An 18178-nucleotide genomic window follows, 5' to 3' on the forward strand; every position below is an offset into this window, starting at 1 on the left:
GACTCTGTCGTCAGTATAAAGAGAGGCTCCGAGCTCTCAAGGCTGTTGCAGGTTATCACTCAGGCTATGGTGCCAATGTCAGAATTGTCAAAATGATGTACTTTGCATACATCAGATCTTTAGTGGATTATGCTGCACCTCTGCTTGTTTTGATGCCTGAAAGAAAGCTTGGAGGGCTTGAAAAATTGCATAACGAAGCCTTGAGAATAATCCTTGTGTGCCCTCGTACCACAAAGATACTTAATATGAGAAAGGAACTTAATATTCTGAGCATTGTTGATCTTGTTACTGAAATTAACTGTCAAATTGGTATAAAAATGCTTAGGCTAACTCATCCTAATCCTTGCACAGACGCCCTCCAGAATTTCTTTATTGAAGATCAGCATTGTTCCAAATGGATAACAAAAACTGGAACTCAACTCAGAATGTATCAGGTTCATGATTTGTACCAAGAGAAACAACAACGGCACTTTCCTGCACCGTGGGAGGTTACACCCTTTCCAGTTTTAATCCCTCCCTTTCCATCCAAGAAGCAAATTAGAGATCAGCCCAAGCTTCGCCTTGAGGCAAAACTCAACGCCTTAAGCCATATTGATGCTCTGTCCACAGAGCATTCTCTCTCTCAAATCATATACACTGATGGTTCCCTACACCGCACCACGGGTGCAGCTGGAAGTGCAGTTGTTCTGACAATGGGCGATGGCTTGTACTTTGAGTGGGGAGTCCGTATAAACAACTGGGCCTCTACCCTTCAGACTGAACTATTTGCCTTGATCCTTGCACTGAAATGTGTACAAGTCTCCAAACTTGATACATTAAATGTAAGTGACTTCTTATCATCCTTAAATGCTCTCAACTCTTTAAGACATAACTGTAACATGGTCGTGTCCGAAGCTAGACACAAATACAACAAAATTATTAAGGATGGTAACAGAGTCCATTTCATGTGGTCTCCATCTCATGTTGGCCTCCGAATGCATGATAGAGCTGATAAGTTAGCCAAAGAATCTGCCTTTAAAGGAGCCGTTGAGTGTAACCTTGGATTGTCAATGAGCAATCTAAGAGCAGCAGTACACCGAGAACTTCAACAAGATCTTGTAGATCTGAGGCAAAGTGATATTGACACCAGTAATTCCATCTATCATCATACTATCATGCAAGAGGAGCCACACATCTATGGATCATCCAATAAAATCAGCAGACTTCTAGATGTTACTACTGCTCGGCTTAGACTCGGTTACAAGTATCTCTGGGAATTCTCATTATCTGCTGATGTAGACCTGACCAAATGTAAACTGTGTCAACAAAATTATTCGCACACCCTCCGTCACTATGTGATGGAGTGCGAAAAGATACGTGAATTTAGAGACAATTCTATAACCAATGTTCCAGCGATGTGTAAATATTTCATTCAAAATGATCTGCTACCAGAAATTTTAGCCAAATATCCCCCAGTTTGCTAACTGTAGGTAGTAACTGAGTGATTGTAACCTATCCTCCGCTGCCCACTGGATGGGGGGCGGTGTGTAGGACAAACATATAAATTGTGACACTAGCTCTCCACATATGTCAGTTGCTTAATTTAGAACCTGTACTTGAGGTCGATCTCGAACCCATTGTTGATGTGACGACTTATATTGAATTTTGTAACTATCTCATCAAGATTGTAACTTGCTTAGCTAAATGAATTGTGTGGTTCAGTCCCTGAGCCCATTATGTGCCTCTGTAATCCTTAATTCCACTGCCGCGCACGGGATGGGTATGGGGTGCATAATAAATGAACTAAACTAAACTTCTTCTCTTGTTAAGATGACTGCAAAGGCCTTACGCAGAGATTTTGTAAACCAATAGCATTGCATTTACTATGTATCCAACTGTAGTCCGCTGTAGTAGTGTAGGTCGGCAGCAAATAATGTCTTGATTTTCTTCATCGACATGTTTAGTGGTTTAGAAGATTTTCTTCCAGCATGATGCGTTATTAATCCGATGAGATGAGGGAGATGAGGGTCATCACCAATTCTATTGTTGAATTGGGGGGTTCTCCATAGACAATCTCTCCAGGTACGCTGTGATCTCTTCTCTCTGCACGATTTTTGTAGGGTAACTTGCTCCGATGAATTCGAGCATAGGGATATCGGGTCCATAAATATTCAACCACTCCACTCATTATGCTAGTGGCGTCCATATCGTAGATGATGCAGTCGGAGTAGAAGTACTCCGAAAAAGATGAAAAGCTGCCAGCTACAGTCGACATCATCTTAACTGATGAGTAGAGTGGAGGAATGAGTCGGAGAGCAAAGAGCGGACAGTCCTTTATATGCTCGTGCAAAGGTTAGGGGGTTTTCTGTTCAAAGTCAAAATCAAAATGTTTATTTAGGTAAGGTACATACATAAAAGAGATTTTACAGAGAGTGATGAATTTATAGTTAGGGCTAGTACATACAATGCCTAAAGCCACTATTACGCAAAGCGTTTCGGGCATAAAATATAAATAAATAAATAAATAAATAAATATAAATATGTTTATTCAGGTAAGGTACATACATACAAGTGATGTTACATTAATGGATTGATATATAGATAGAGCTAGTACATACAATGCCTAAAGCCACTATTACGCAATGCGTTTCGGGCAAGAAAAACATTAATATCTAGAACTTAATACTAATTGAGCATAAAGAATAAAAAGTGTTGAAAACAAATACAAATAAAGATAAAAAAGGGGGAACATGACTGAAAAAGCAGCACAAATACAATACGTTGACAGTGTTGATTAAAAAAAAAAAAAAAAAAAAAAAAACTTAAATGACTAAAGCTTAATACTAATTGAGCATAAAGAGTAAAATGAAAACATGGAATGAAAACATAGCTGAAAAAGCAGCACAAATACAATTCTGTCGACAAACAGCGCTCTTTAAAAAAAACAGACATTGGATGACATTAGAGGGGTAAGGTAGGTTACAGGGAATTTATTAGGTATAGCTTCGTTTTTATCTTAAACTGGTTGAGAGAGGTACAGTATTTAACATGGTTGAGGTCATTCCACATTCTGGTTCCCTTGATTTGTAGAGCATTTCTAGTTTAAGTCGTACTCTTGGAATATCAAAACTGTATTTATTTCTGGTGTGGTGCTCATGGTTCTGTTACAACCTTCTATGAAGCTTTTGAGGTCAGGATTGGCATTACAGTTTAGCGTTTTATATATGTATAATACACATGAGAGAATGTGCAGTGACTTAATGTCTAACATATTCAGAGATTTGAATAGGGGTACCGAGTGATGTCTGGGGCCAGAGTTGGATATTGTCCTAATAGCAGCTTTGTGTTGAGTAATTAGAGGACGTAAATGATTTTGGGTAGTAGAACCCCAAGCACAAATACCATAGTTGAGATATGGATAGGTGAGGGAGTAATAGAGAGTCACCAGGGCAGGGCGGGGTACATAATATCTGATCTTAGAAAGAATGCCAACAGTTTTTGAAACTTTTTTTGATATATTTAGAATGTGGCCCTGGAAATTCAGCTTGTGGTCAATGAGAATGCCAAGGAATTTGCCATCTAATTTGTTACAAATTTGGGTATTGTTTATTTTGAGATTTATTTGATTAGAGGATTTATTACCAAACAGAATATAGAAAGTTTTGTCAATGTTAAGGGTGAGTTTGTTGGCAGTTAGCCAAAGATGGACTTTATTTAGCTCAGTATTTACTGTGACATTTAGAGCAAGGGGGTCAGGACTGGAGTAAATGAAGGTTGTGTCGTCAGCAAATAGAATTGGTTTGAAGTGTTGGGAGGCATTTGGAAGGTCATTAATGTAGATGAGAAAGAGGAGAGGGCCAAGTATGCTGCCCTGAGGAACACCGATGTTGATAGGTAGGGTGGGAGAAATTGAATTATTCACAGAAACATACTGGAGCCTGTCAGTAAGGTAGGATTTGAGGTATTGCAGGGAGTGTCCTCTGACTCCATAATGATGTAATTTAAGAAGAAGGTTTTGGTGGTTGACAGTGTCAAAAGCCTTACGCAGGTCCACAACTAACCCAATAGGGAACTCTTTTTCATCAAGAGCTGCATGAATTAAGTTAATCATACTAATAAGTGCATCGTTAGTGCTTTTTTTTTATGAAGCCATATTGAAAAGAGCTAAGTATATTGTGTTTGGCTAGATAAGAGTAAAGCTGCTTGTAGATTAGTTTTTCAAATATTTTTGACAAGTTTGGCAGAATTGATATAGGTCTGTAGTTGTTAACATCAGTGAGATCATCACATTTATGGACAGGGGTTACTCTCGCTTTTTTTAGAATATGTGGAAAGGTTTGGAGTTCAAGTGACTTGTTGAAGAGCAATGCAATAGCAGGGGCTAAAGATCTGGAGGCTTTTTTTGTAAATTAAAGTTGGTATCTCCTCAAGGGCACTAGACTTGGTTTTATGGGAAAGGATTATCTCATTAACATCAGTAGAATTTGCAGGTGTTAGGTACAAAGACTGTGGATAGTTACCTGTAAGATAGTCCTGAACAGTACTAGAAGATGGAATATCATTTGCAAGGGATGACCCAATGGAAGAGAAGAACCTACTGAACTCAATAGCAGTATCAGTGGCTGTAAGCTGACCATCGTTATTTGACAGGAGTATTGGTTTGTTATTTAAACTCTTCTTTGATCTCAATATTTGTGAAATTGTGCTCCATGTATTCTTAATGTTGCCTTTTGTTTGGGTAAATTTATCTTCATAGTATTATTTTTGACTCTTCTAATTATTTTAGATAGCAATGATGAGTAATTCTTTGATTAATTCGCGCAATGACTACATCACATTGCCTGGTCCGGTTACTGTGCTGACCATACAAATACCTATCATTACAAAACTTGTCATAACTTTTAATACTGCAGCTTTCAGGTCTCTGGGCATTTCTTAGTTCTTCTAAATCTGAATTAATTTCTTTAATTTGTATGTTTCTAATAATTGCATTAGATAGTCCAAAGTCATAATCAATGTTTTCTTTCCTGCAAACCTCATTGGCCAATCGATCTACAAAGTCATGTTTTCCAACTCCAACATGGGATGGGATCCACACAAATTTTATACAAGAGTTATTATCATTGGCAAAAATTACATTCCATTTAATATTACAAGCTACTTCCGACATACATTGTGATGGGTTATTTAAGGACAGCAGAGAACTTTTAGAGTCACAGAAAATAACTCCACCCCCATTAGCAGGTAGTGGTGAAGGTTGTAGAGGTGTTGGTCTTGAAGTATCCACTGCAGCTTGGCAAGGGACACAGGCATCATGCATATCCTTTGCTTGACGATCAATGCCAGGAAACTACACCTTTTCTCGTAGCAGCTGTTTGGTCCTAACAAGACCTTGGTGTCCTTGATGTGCAAGCTTCAGAGCACGTTGCTGGAGAACAGCTGGAATGACGATACGAGTACCTCGCAGCACGGTGTCGCGTTGTTGTGTAACACTTAATTCTGTCTGGATGCGTTCAAGTGCTTTGAATGCATCTTGGTCATCTCCTGAGGGTGGGATGCGTGGAAACTTTTTCTTAGTCAATGCATCCACTGTTGCTTCCAGAGTTGGGTCCTCTAGGTTTGCAGTACGGATTTCATCAAGAGTGAGAGCCTTAGGGACTGCATCACAGGTTACAGAGTGTACATATTCCTCGGCAAATTGAATTACATCTGGGTTGATGTGCAGATGAACTTTGCTATCAGTAGAACAATCAATTGGTTCAAATCGATCAAAAAATTCAGCAACAATAGCATCAACATTGTTTGCAGATTCCACTGCTGCAGCATTAGAAAGCTGAAGTAGCCCCAATTTGGTTGAAGTCTTGTAACTGAGTAGAGACTCCTTTGCATTCCTAACAACATGGAATGTAGTAATGAGCCTTGCACTCTTTGACTTAATCTCTGCAGTGAAAGTTCCAATCACTGGCAAGGCTACCTTTGAAGCATAGGCAGTGGCTTTACTATTGTAGTTTTCAAGCATTGGGAACCGTTTTTTGAAATTCTCATAGTGGCACTCAGCAATGGTGTCAATGTTTGATCCAGTGTCAATAAGAACTTTAAGACAAATACCAGCAATGTATACTATAGTCTCTGGGTTGTTTGGAAGATAAGATAAGCAATAAATACATCTCAAAGGGATAGAGTAGCTTAGGCTATTTCTACCCCCCTCTACTTCAAGTCCCTCAAGGGGCGCACAAATGCTGTGAGTACAAATAGACAAATTACAATACAAGAATCCCATTTAACATTGCAGGTTAATATAGTAAGTACAGCATATAATTGTTACACTCTTGGGGCAAAATTCTTGTAGCTCCTAAGTATACTGTATATCATACCATTATTACACATCCAAACAATTTGATGTGGTACACAACTTATTTCCTTATTTCTATAGTTATCAATAAGTTGACACTCTAATACATAATGTTCTAAGGTGTGGGCGTGCGGCATACTACATAATTTACACTCCTTATCTTTTTCACTGACATCAACATCGTATTGCCAGATATATTTGTATCCTAATCTTAACCTCATGTAAATTCAATCCTTCCAAGTAGACTTTCCTTTGCCATAGGTGAAGGACGAATTTGTATTTATTATTGAAAAATTCTTAAGGGTGTTACTACTGTCCACCATTGCCATTCTCTTTATCATTTCTTCACCCTCTTGGATCATCTTGATTCTTGTTTTTATTTGTTTCAAGGTTAACTGACATACAACATCATCAAGAGTTTTTCAGTGGCTCTCTTCGCTATGTCATCAACTACCTCATTCAACAGTATTCCCACATGTGAAGGGATCCACATTAATTTTTCTTTATACCCAGTTTTTTCTAATTTCTTAACATTCTCTCTACACTCTATCACAATATTCTGATATACTGGGCGTCTGCTATTTAAAGATTCTAACGCTCCTCTACTGTCAATAAACAAGCAAGCATGTTTACCACATTTGACTACTTCCTGTAATCCTGCTAATACACCTTGGAGTTCAGCCTGCGTTGAAGAGACATTGTCAGTTAAGCGGCGTCCAATAACAGTATCTACAGTGCCGTTGTCAGTGTACTCCCTGATCAAGACTCCACATCCTGCCTTCCCATCCCTAGCTACTGACCCATCACAATATACATGTAGAGTGTTTTCCGTAGGCAGTTTTCTAATTATACAATCATATGTTGCCCTCAGCTCTCCTATTTCATACATACTTTTTTTCTTTTGCACGGGAGTAATTACTACATCTACATTACAATCCTCCCATGGTGGTGTGAATTTTCTCTTGGGCACAACAATACACTCTGTAATAACATCATACTTTGTAACATTAGTACATAAGGTATTCATATATACTCTCTTCTTCATCATACACTGTTCACTGCTTCCCACCTTTTGAACCGAGAGGATTAATTCATTAGCTCCCACACCTCTCATTAATCTAATGGCAGAGGCTACATTTATCTCTACAATTCTATCCCCAATACTCTGCAGATTCAACTCCATCCTCATTATCTCAATCATAGCATTTCTTGGGCATCCTAAGATAATTCTCATGGCTTCATTTTGTACCTTCTCCAACTTGCCCATCCTACCTTTACCAAAACAAGAAATGACAGGTGCAGCATAATCAATAAGAGATCTTACAGTACTCAAGTATATCATTCGTAGCACAGGGACTCCCACTCCCTTTCCACATCATGCCAAGGCCTTCAGAGGTTGTAATCTCTTCCGACATTGACCCAACAGTCTGTTCATCTCAGCTTCCAAACTCTCATGGGTATATCCAACATATATGCCTAAATATTTATATATATTAACTCTATATTTTTACCGTTTATTTTCAATATAATGGACCTCCGACTTCTACATTCAAACTTAGTTTTGCTTTCGTTAACCACCAGTCCCATATGGTGACACAGGTTTCCGAAATTGTCCAACACTGTTTGAACCTTTGAAATATGCTTGCCCTGAAACAAAATATCATCGGCATATATGATCGGAGTTACCCCATTTGAGTATCTCTCAGATGCTATCTTATTCATTAGTACATTAAAGAGGGTGGGACTCAACACTCCTCCCTGAGGTGTGCCGAGTTCAAAAGACCTCACACCTGACATACAACCTTGATACCACACCTGAGCCTTCCTTTCTTAAAGATAATCCCCTATCCAGCGCAATAATCTCCCTTTAACACCAAGACCAACTAATTCATATAAAATAACCTCTTTGTTGGCTTTATCAAAAGCTCATTGTAAATCAATAAAAATTCTATAATAATCATTTTCATTAGCTAGACATTTAATAATACAATCAGAGGTACTTTTTCCTTTGAGGAACCCAAACAAATTACTAGACAGCTGATCACCTATTATATATAAAAGTCTATTTAAAATGATCCTCTTCATCATTTTACAAAAACACGAGGTTGGTTAAAGGCACAGGTCTGTACTCTCCATTGGCTTTAGGGATAGGGATGATCATAGCTTTTTTCCATTTATTGGGAATACTGCCCTCTTTATAACTAATATTAAAGAGGTCTAAAAGTGGGCTTTTCGTCATAGTGGCAAGTTCATTAAGTATTTCATAAGTTACTCCATCCTCCCCAGGGGCGGTAGATTTCCCAACTTTAATCGCCGTTATTAGTTCTTCTCTGGTAATACCTGTGCAAGTGACATCACCACTGTTACCTGCTGTAAGTATAAAATCCTTTCTTAGATCTTTCCAAGAATCTAATGACTCTCTCGTTACAGCAGGTAATGAACTAAGTTTGGCAGCTTCCGCCCATTTATTTACGAAACCATTTGCAATTCCTTGAGGGTCAGGATGTGCAACAAAATTATGCTTTTTACCCCTTATTATATTTACGTCTTGCCAGATTTCCTTCAAGTTTCTGTTACTCCCAACTTTCTCTGCAAACTCATGCCAATACTTGCTCCTAATTTCCTTTCTATTCTCCCCACACAGCCTAGCAACTGCCAGTAAAGCATTCTTCCCTTCCTCAGTCCTACCATTCCTATTCCAATCCCTGTGAGCTCTCCTCATTGTTAATGTCCACCCCTTAAGCATCTTGTCATGTGTATAATTTTCTTTTCTGGGGGGATGCTTTTTTATACTAGATGTTTTCCTGTTCAATGTTGCATTAAATACATCTGCCTCCTTAATTAAATCTTCATAAAATGCTTCTGCCGAAACTGGCTTATAAATATCATAACAAGACTTAATATGGCCAACAAGACCCCTTAATTCTCCCTCATTAAACTTTAACCTTTTCCTCTGAAGGCAGGCATGCTTTTTATCTAGTTTAAGCTGTATTTGTAATGCAAAATGATCACTTAGCATTTCATCCACAGTAAGACAATTCCCCTCTATGCCCTCAGCATTTATTAAACAAGCATAATCTAATCTCCCTCCCCTCAAATGAGTAGGAGAGGGCTCGCCCAGCAGTTGAACATCTTCATGTTCCTGCAAAAACTGGTACCATCTGCAACCATTCCTATTTGCTTTACCCCTTGATCCTAAAGCTGGATGTCTGGCATTAAAATCCCCTACCACAAGTGTATCTTCAGAAAATTCGAGAAAACCCTGGGGTCAATGACCGGCTTGTTAATCCCCTTTAACATGCCTGTGCAGGGTCACTGAGCGAACGAAATTTTGGGATGACTGGAGGCGGCCGTTTAATCCCCTTGAGCGAAAATGGCAGGGGCCAATGACCAGCATGGTGAACAAAGCTTAAATTACATTCACTTGAAAGGCGAAGAAGACATAGGGGCAACATGATAGAGGTGTGCCTGAATGGATTCATGAACTATAAGGCCATCACTAGCAGAGGTAACTAAAAACTGGTACCCCAAGTCAGGACCTTTTAATCCCCTTGAATGCACCTGTGTAAAAACACTGAGCGGCTAGCTGGTGACGTCATTGACCATTAGCGATGTCTGTGCAAGGGTCACCGGAGTAACCAAAAACACACGACACGTAACGTGTCCCTCGAAAAAAGCAAAACGGACACGTTATGAGTCTTCTTACACTACTATTTCTCGATTGTTGACAGCGTCGAAGAAATGGCTGAGGCGGTATGCCTAAGTGGTAATGAGGAGGACAGACAAGATGATAACAAACCGTTTGAAGTAGTAGTGGACACGACACCAACACGGTTCAAGACTTCCTCATGGAGGCCACGTCACCAAACTCTAACGACAGCACTGATCAGCCAAAGTCGCAGGGAAAGAAAAAACGGAAAACCTAGAGGTCTACACTAACCCCACCAGCTCCATAACTGGTATAGCCAGCCCTCCAGGCTGAAAACCATCATGAAGACCCCCATCCATCGCCACATCTCTAGTATCAGCCACTGATACAGATAATGGCTCCAAAGAGCCTCCACTTACGAGCTCACCATAGCCCGTGCTACTGGAACTTAATGTTTTGAGTAGCGAATCTTAAACAACAACAACAGTAGTATTGAACCGAAAGAAACGGAGAAATAATAACAGACAGCGAGACAGTGAGAGTGACGATGAAATTACAAAGAGACCAAAGAATGAGACCCTACTCAGCAAGACTCAAGACAAGCAATTTAATAGAAGGAAGAGGCTGTTGTTCCCTACAACATGCCAATTGAATTTCCACCAAAAGCTAGAGTGGACGGTACGTCTAGCTAAAGAATGTTTGGAATACTAACCACTCTTCAAGGAGGGTCTTCACCGGCCCTACATAACAGTTGGGACTGAACAGGCCGTGGAACGCCTAACGACGGTTGGTTTTGAGAATGTAGTGATGGTTCCTCCAGAAGAAGGTATGTTGCACACAAAGATCATAGTTTTCAAGTTTCCAACTTATTTGGATCCTGACTGTCTTCTTCTTAACAATGATAATGTTGTCTGGGCAAAGAGGAACAGTGTTCGTGGTGACAAACGAAGCCAGGTTGTTGCCTTGGTAAAGGGTGAGGCGCCGGAGAAAATTTTTGTGCAAGGACTAGGCTATAGGAACGTTGCAAAATACGTTGAGGAGCCCATACTGTGCATGAAGTGTTCACGTTGGGGACATATGGCATGGAAATGCCAGTTTGACCCCAGGTGTCGGTATTGTGGGAAGAAACACGACTCGCGAGAGTGTAGAGTCAAGATTGAAAGAAGTGAAAAAATCGTCCCATTTTGTTGCAACTGTCGAGGCAGCCACAATGCTGGTTCCTCTCTATGCTCCATGAAGCCTCATCAGAAAGAGACTAGGACGGGTCCTACAAGCAGGATAGATGTATCCTCGCAGCAAGGAAAGATTGTGCAAGAGGAACATGGAAGAAACAGATGGAAGCCAACGACAGCCCCTATGATCAATGTGTGGGAAAAAGGGACGGAGAAAGTAAAGGCGAGCTTAGGGAAAGTACATCATGCAGTGGAAAAACTGAAACCTTGTGACGACAAGGTTCAGGACAATATGGTCACCTCTGAGGTTGGTAATCAAATTTTGGAGTATCTAAAAAAACTAGATAAGAGGATTGAGGCATTTGAAAAATTGGCTATGGAGGGTATTATGGAACGATAATCTATAGATCACGGGGGTGAAGATGGTGGTGAAACAGGACGTGTAATTGAAAGTGAAACAGACGTGAAATGGAAAGTGAAACGTGCGTAGAAGAAAGTAATGATGTGCATGACGTAACGATGATAGAGGATAGTCAGAATACACTTTCTAGTAGTGTTAGCGGTGTTCAACCTCCTGTTGTGACAAATGGTGAAAGAACGGTTAAAGTAAAACGGGTTACAGAAATAACAAAGAAAATAGATATGAATAATATTACATTCGATGTTAGTAGTAGTTGTGAAGGTAAGGAGAAAGAAAAAATGTTACGGTGTTGGAAGGAAGTTTCTAAGGTACTCTCGTAACTCATGGAATGTGACGGACAGGGCAAAGGTAGTTTTATTATTAATCATGGATGAAAGTAAATTGAGAATATTATCTTGGAACATTAATGGATTAAAAACTAGAGCGGTGGATGTACACTATTATACTCTTAGAGAGAATATTGACATAGTAGCACTCCAGGAAACTGGGGATAGGGATGGTAGCATTCTGAGGCTAAATGGCTATAGAGGTTTTCACTTATATGCTGATGGAGGAACTAGGGGGGTCTCATGTTATGTCAAAAGTACCATACCTGCCGAGATAACTGGAATCCCTCAGAGATATAGAGGTATTGAAAGTATTAGCTTGCGGATACAATTAAAGGACCGAGAGTTAAATTTCATTAATCTATACATCTCTGATAGCTCCCTTGATTTAAGATACTTGCCAGATAGAGCTCGAGAAGCTCAGGAATCTGTACACCAGTAGATTGACGGTTGAGAGGCGGGGCCAAAGAGCCAAAACTCAACTTATTTTTATTTATTTATTTATTTATATACAAGAAGGTACATTGGGTTTGTGAGAATACATAGCATAGTACAGTATCTACACTCTTGTAAAGCCACTAGTACGCGCAGCGTTTCGGGCAGGTCCTTAATCTAACAGATAATTTTAAGTAGGTAAATTCTATCAGAATTAATAAAATGATAACAAATACATTGCAAGAAAAAAATGAGATGAGAGAGATTAGTAAGTATATTAAAGCACATTGGTATATTAAAGCTCTGATTGATTACATTGACAGCTTGATTGGTAATTTAAACAAGATTAATAGACACCATACAGCAGATTGACAGCACATACAAGAAGACAGCAATGATCATAATGATAAAGAGCGAGTGCAACTAGGCGAGTGCACCAGCTTGATTGGTAATTTAAACAAGATTGGTATACTCTTGGTATACAGTTGGTATACTCTCCAAAATCAGATATTATGTACCTAACTCTGCTCTCATCTCTCTATATTATGCACAAATCTATCCCTATCTCAACTATGGTATCTGTGCATGGAGTTCAACCACTGCAAACCACCTCAAGTCCATCATCACCCAGCAAAAATCTCCTATCAGAATAATATCAAATTCTGCTTTCAGACAACACTCAGCCCCCTTGTTTAACTCCCTAAACATGCTAAACATAATCTCACTCCATAAATTCTCTTGTGTCAACTACATTTACAAAACCCTGTTCTTAAATGCAAATCCTGCTCTGAAACTCTTCTTGGACAGATGTAATATGACCCATTATCACCACACCAGAAATAAATATCTCTTTGATATCCCCAGAGTTAAACTTAATCTGTGTAAACACTCTATGCAAATAAAGGGACCCAGTTTATGGAACTAACTCCCTATTGAATTGAAAAGCTGTTCAACTTTTACATCATTCAAAATCAATACTAAAAAGTACCTAATTTCATCTTCATAGTTTTTCACTTTTTGCCTTAAAATTGCACTGTATCTATTTGCTACCCAATCTCCCAACCTTTATGTACCCAATTTGAACATCTTTATCATTGTGATCATTGCTGTCTTCTTATATGTGCTGCCAATCTGCTGTATGGTGTTTATTAAATTTGTTTATCTGTATCTATTGCTACCCAGTCTCCCAATCTTTATGTACCCAATCTGAACATCTTTACCATTGTGATCATTGCTGTCTTATATGTGCTGTCAATCTGCTGTATGGTGTCTATTAATCTTGTTTAAATTACTAATCAAGCTGTCAATGTAATCAATCAGAGCTTTAATATAACAATGTTAATATAACATTATTATATATAATATAATAATATAACATTATCTTTAATATAACAATATTATTCTTTATACCCATTAGTATTAAGCTTTAGTCATTAATGTTTTTCCTGCCCGAAACGCTTTGCGTAATAGTGGCTTTAGGCATTGTATGTACTAGCTCTATCTATTAATCCAACAAACTTTGTAAAATCTCTTGTATGTATGTACCTTACCTAAATAAACATTTATTATTTATTTATTAATGTGCTTTAATATACTTACTAAGCTCTCATCTCATTTTTTTCTTGTAATGTATCTTTATCATTTATCAATTCTGATAGAAATTACCTTCTTAAAATTATCTGTTAGATTAAGGACCTGCCCGAAACGCTGCGCGTACTAGTGGCTTTACAAGAGTGTAAATATTGTACTATCCAATGTATTCTCACAAACCCAATGTACCTTCTTGTATATATATAAATAAATAAATAAATAAATAAAAATAAATAAAAGGATTAATAGACACCATACAGCAGATTGACAGCACATATAAGAAGACAGCAACGATCACAATGATAAAGAGCGAGTGCAACTAGGCGAGTGCAACTAGGCGAACTAGGACTAGGCGAGTGCAACTAGGTGAGTACCGGAGTAGGTCGTTTAGGACGACTATATGAATCTCTTCTCACACTCTGGACACTTATGAGGTTTGTCACCTGAATGCACTAACATGTGTTTCCTCATATCTCAAAGATGAATGAATACTTTCCCACACTGTAGACAATGGTGAGTTTTCATCTTTATGAAAATGTGATGGTATGGTGATGATGTTTCACGTCGTCCATGATATGGACGACGCGAAACGATTCGACGAAGCTCGTTTTCTGTTGGTTAAAACTGTATACATTGGTATGCTAGGCTGTATTAGCTTAGGTTAGGCTGTATTGGGCTAGTTGAGTTAGGTTAGGTTAGTTTGGGTATGGTTAGATTAGGTTGAGTTGAGATAGATATGGTTAAGTAGGTTCCAAAAAATCTGCTAACGAATCGTCTTTTGTACGATATGACTTGTATCCTATCGACCAAGAGAGAACTGATTCATTCAAAAAAGTATATAATCGTTTTGTATATGTATAAAGAAAGAACTACAAATACATTCTTTAATTGGAATTGATGTGCAAAAATATAGCTGATAAATGTAGGAAACCAGTTATAAGCAAAAAATAATAAGCAGGAAAAAAAAGATACGGAACCTGAAAAAAAACATTGGAACGCTTGTATTAGCGTCGACCGCCATTTTGTCAACAACAGTTGATAAGTGTCCAGACACGAGCATAAAACCTTAACACAAACTGGACCTATCATACAGAAGTAGCAACTCTATTGACCGCCAAGTGCTCACATCAAGTCTAACTCTAAGAAACAACACGCACGCAAGGCTTGAATAACCGTCAACATTGACGCTGGACCCTGACACATCTTCAAACATAACACTCGGCAGTCAGCCTGAGAACTTTTACACAAACTGCACCTGTCATCAAGAAGATGAAAACTCACCATTGTCTAGAGTGTGGAAAGGTATTCACTCATCTTGGAGATATGAGGAAGCACATGTTAGTGCATTCAGGTGCCAAACCTCATAAGTGTCCAGTGTGTGAGAAGAGATTCAGTCAGCATGCAAGTATGAAGACTCACCTGTTAGTACATACGGGTGACAAACCTTATGAATGCCCAGAGTGTGAGAAGAGATTCAGTCAGCGTGGACACATGAAGACTCACAGGAAGATGCATGCGGATGAAAGACGTTTTGAATGTGCTGAGTGTGGCAAAAAATTTAGAGACCGTGGAGCTATAATTCGTCACATGTTAGTGCATTCAGGTGACAAACCTTATGAGTGTCCAGAATGTGGGACGAGGTTCAGTCGTCCTGGACATGTGAAGACTCACATGTTAGTACATTCGGGTGATAAACCTTATGAGTGTCCAGATTGTGGGAAGAGATTCAGTCAGTGTGGAAGTATGAAGAGGCATAAGATGACACATTCAGCTGATAAGCTAAACACTTTGAGTGTGGGAAATAATCCTGCTCTGAACCTCATTCAATCAGCTGCACGTCAAAAAATCAACCTTTATGTCAACGAGTGTCTTACCAAGCAGCATGGATCCCTCCTTTACAGGCTGCGTCAAATTCGCAAACAAAAGCCCAAATCTTATCAAGCAGTGTTACACTAGGAATGGAATGGTCATTGTAAAGAAAGAAAGAACAGGAAAAAATATATGACATGATGTGAGACCAACAACTAATGATCTTAAATGACTGTCGCATAACTGAAAGCCAGCATTCTGCCAATGTCAATACTGGAAATGTCTCATGAGTGACCGAGCCTTGCCTAGCCTAACCTTGTCCAAGATGCCGTCATTTGCTTGATTAGTTAATTCATCCATAAAAGTTCCTAACTTCTCAGTAAAGTCTCCATGTACGTTTGTAAGCATCTACCTCAGTATCTTAGCAAAAGCCTACTCTTTTGTATTATTATATCTATTATATTTAAATTTAATGGTAATTTAATTAAGGTTAATCATTGATTAGTATTAGATAGGATCATATTTTTATTAAGATTATATTAATTATAGGATCATAAATAAACTAATTATAGTTAATTATCATTAAGATTATATTATATTAAGATTATTTTAATCAGTGCTAATTAATTCAGATTAAGTTTGTCAAAATATTAAAGATGGTAACAGAGTTCACTTCAGGTGGACTCTATCTCATGTTGGCATCTGTATGCATAATAAGAGATGATGAGTTAGCCAAAGAATCTGCCTTTAAAGGAGAAATTGAGTTTAACCTTTGATTGCCAATAAGCAGTATGAGAGCAATAGTACACCAAGAATTTCAGCAAAATCTTGTAGATCTGAGGCAAAGTGAAATCGCCACCAGTAATTCCATCATCATACTATGATGCAAGAAGAGCCACACATCTATGGATCATCCAATAAAATCAGCAGACTTCTAAATGTTACTACTGTTTGGGTTAGACTCAGTTACAAGTATCTCTGGGAATTTTCATTATCTGCTGATGTAGACCTGACCAAATGTAAACTGTGTCAACAATTATTCGCACACTCTCCGTCTCCATGTGATGGAGTGCGAAAAGATACATGAATTTAGAGACAATTCTATAACAAATGTTTCAGAGATGTATAAATATTTCATTCAAAATGATATGCTTTCAGAAATCTTTGCCAAATATCCCCAGGTTGCTAACTGTAGGTTGTAACTAAGTGATTGTAACCTATGCACCACTACCCAATGGATGGGGGTGGGGGGGGGGGGAGGTGTGCAGGAAAAACATATCAGTTGCGACACTAGCTCCCAACATACGTCAGTTGCTTAATATATAAACTACTTGTGGTTGGTCTCGAGCCCATTGTTGTTGTGCATTGAATTTTGTAACTAGCTCATGAATATTGTAACTTACATAGCTAAATGAATTGTGGGGGTTCAGTTCTTGAGCTCATTATGTGCCTCTATAACCATTTCTACTACCCCCATACAGGATGGGTATGGGGTGCATAATAAATGAGCTGAACTAACGTTTGTTTATTCCATAATCATATTTAATATTAAACCTGTCAATCTCTATTGAATCTTTAATTTTACTTACCTAATTTCATTGATTCTTATGTAATTTGAATTCGTTCCTATTAAAGTTGCATTTTTGGTAGTAATTTACTACTAACTATAGCAATAGAGTTAATCTTGTCTACCTCAATATACAATAATATCTCAATAATACAATATTTTATTGAGTTGAACCTGAAAAAAAATGCTAACGGAAACACTGGCACTTTGGCAAAATATTCCAGTTAATTTCATCTTCACCCAACACTATATGGCCTTGTTGCTGCTCATCAAGAGATAAGTGCATGGAGACCAAATATGCCATAACTCACAGTGAACTTCAACAGTAATCAACCAGAAATAAATATTTTGCCCACATATCAACGACCCATTTGCTCCGAACCATATTGGAATCTGACCCAAGTATCAGATGGGTCAACCCATACATCGGATTTAAATAATGTGCAACCATGTTGGAAAAGTCGAACGCCAAAAGAATATTGTAAATATCTAGTTAACTTATTGAACTAAAAATTATTTATGTCTGAAGGAAGACAGAAACAAGATCTATATGTGAAACCTCTACCAGGAAAATATTTAAAGTAAAACCGAAGATATATGTAGTATAAATCTACCCAACCTGCCCGAAACGTTGCGCGTACTAGTGACTTTTACAAGATTGTAAATACTATACTATGTATTCTCACAAACCCAATGTACCTTCTTGTATATAAATAAATAAATAAATAAATAAATGAATAGATAAATAAAATTTGCATTTTTCATTGCTTGCCAAAGCTTCGTCTTGGGGTCCGTCTTGTATCCTTCCCAAAGCTACACAAAGCTTCCTAACATTTTATTAGTAACGAATAAATATGATATATTTACTCATTATATTG

The 18178-nt window shown here is 38.2% G+C and overlaps 1 protein-coding gene across 1 annotated transcript; it reads left to right on the forward strand.

Moving 5' to 3' along the window:
* The first annotated feature begins 15193 nt into the window (after window positions 1-15193).
* LOC138364540 (zinc finger protein 570-like) lies at window positions 15194-15880 on the forward strand. Its single transcript, XM_069324194.1, has one exon. The coding sequence runs from the start codon at window positions 15194-15196 to the stop codon at window positions 15878-15880; it is 687 nt and encodes a 228-aa protein (XP_069180295.1).
* The last annotated feature ends 2298 nt before the right edge of the window (window positions 15881-18178 follow it).

The sequence above is a fragment of the Procambarus clarkii genome, chromosome 13 (genome assembly GCF_040958095.1).
Source record: "Procambarus clarkii isolate CNS0578487 chromosome 13, FALCON_Pclarkii_2.0, whole genome shotgun sequence".
NCBI lineage: Eukaryota > Metazoa > Arthropoda > Malacostraca > Decapoda > Cambaridae > Procambarus > Procambarus clarkii.

Coding starts and splice junctions, on each gene's coding strand:
- LOC138364540 (XM_069324194.1), top strand. CDS start 15,194: ATGAAAACTCACCATTGTCTAGAGTGTGGAAAGGTATTCACTCATCTT.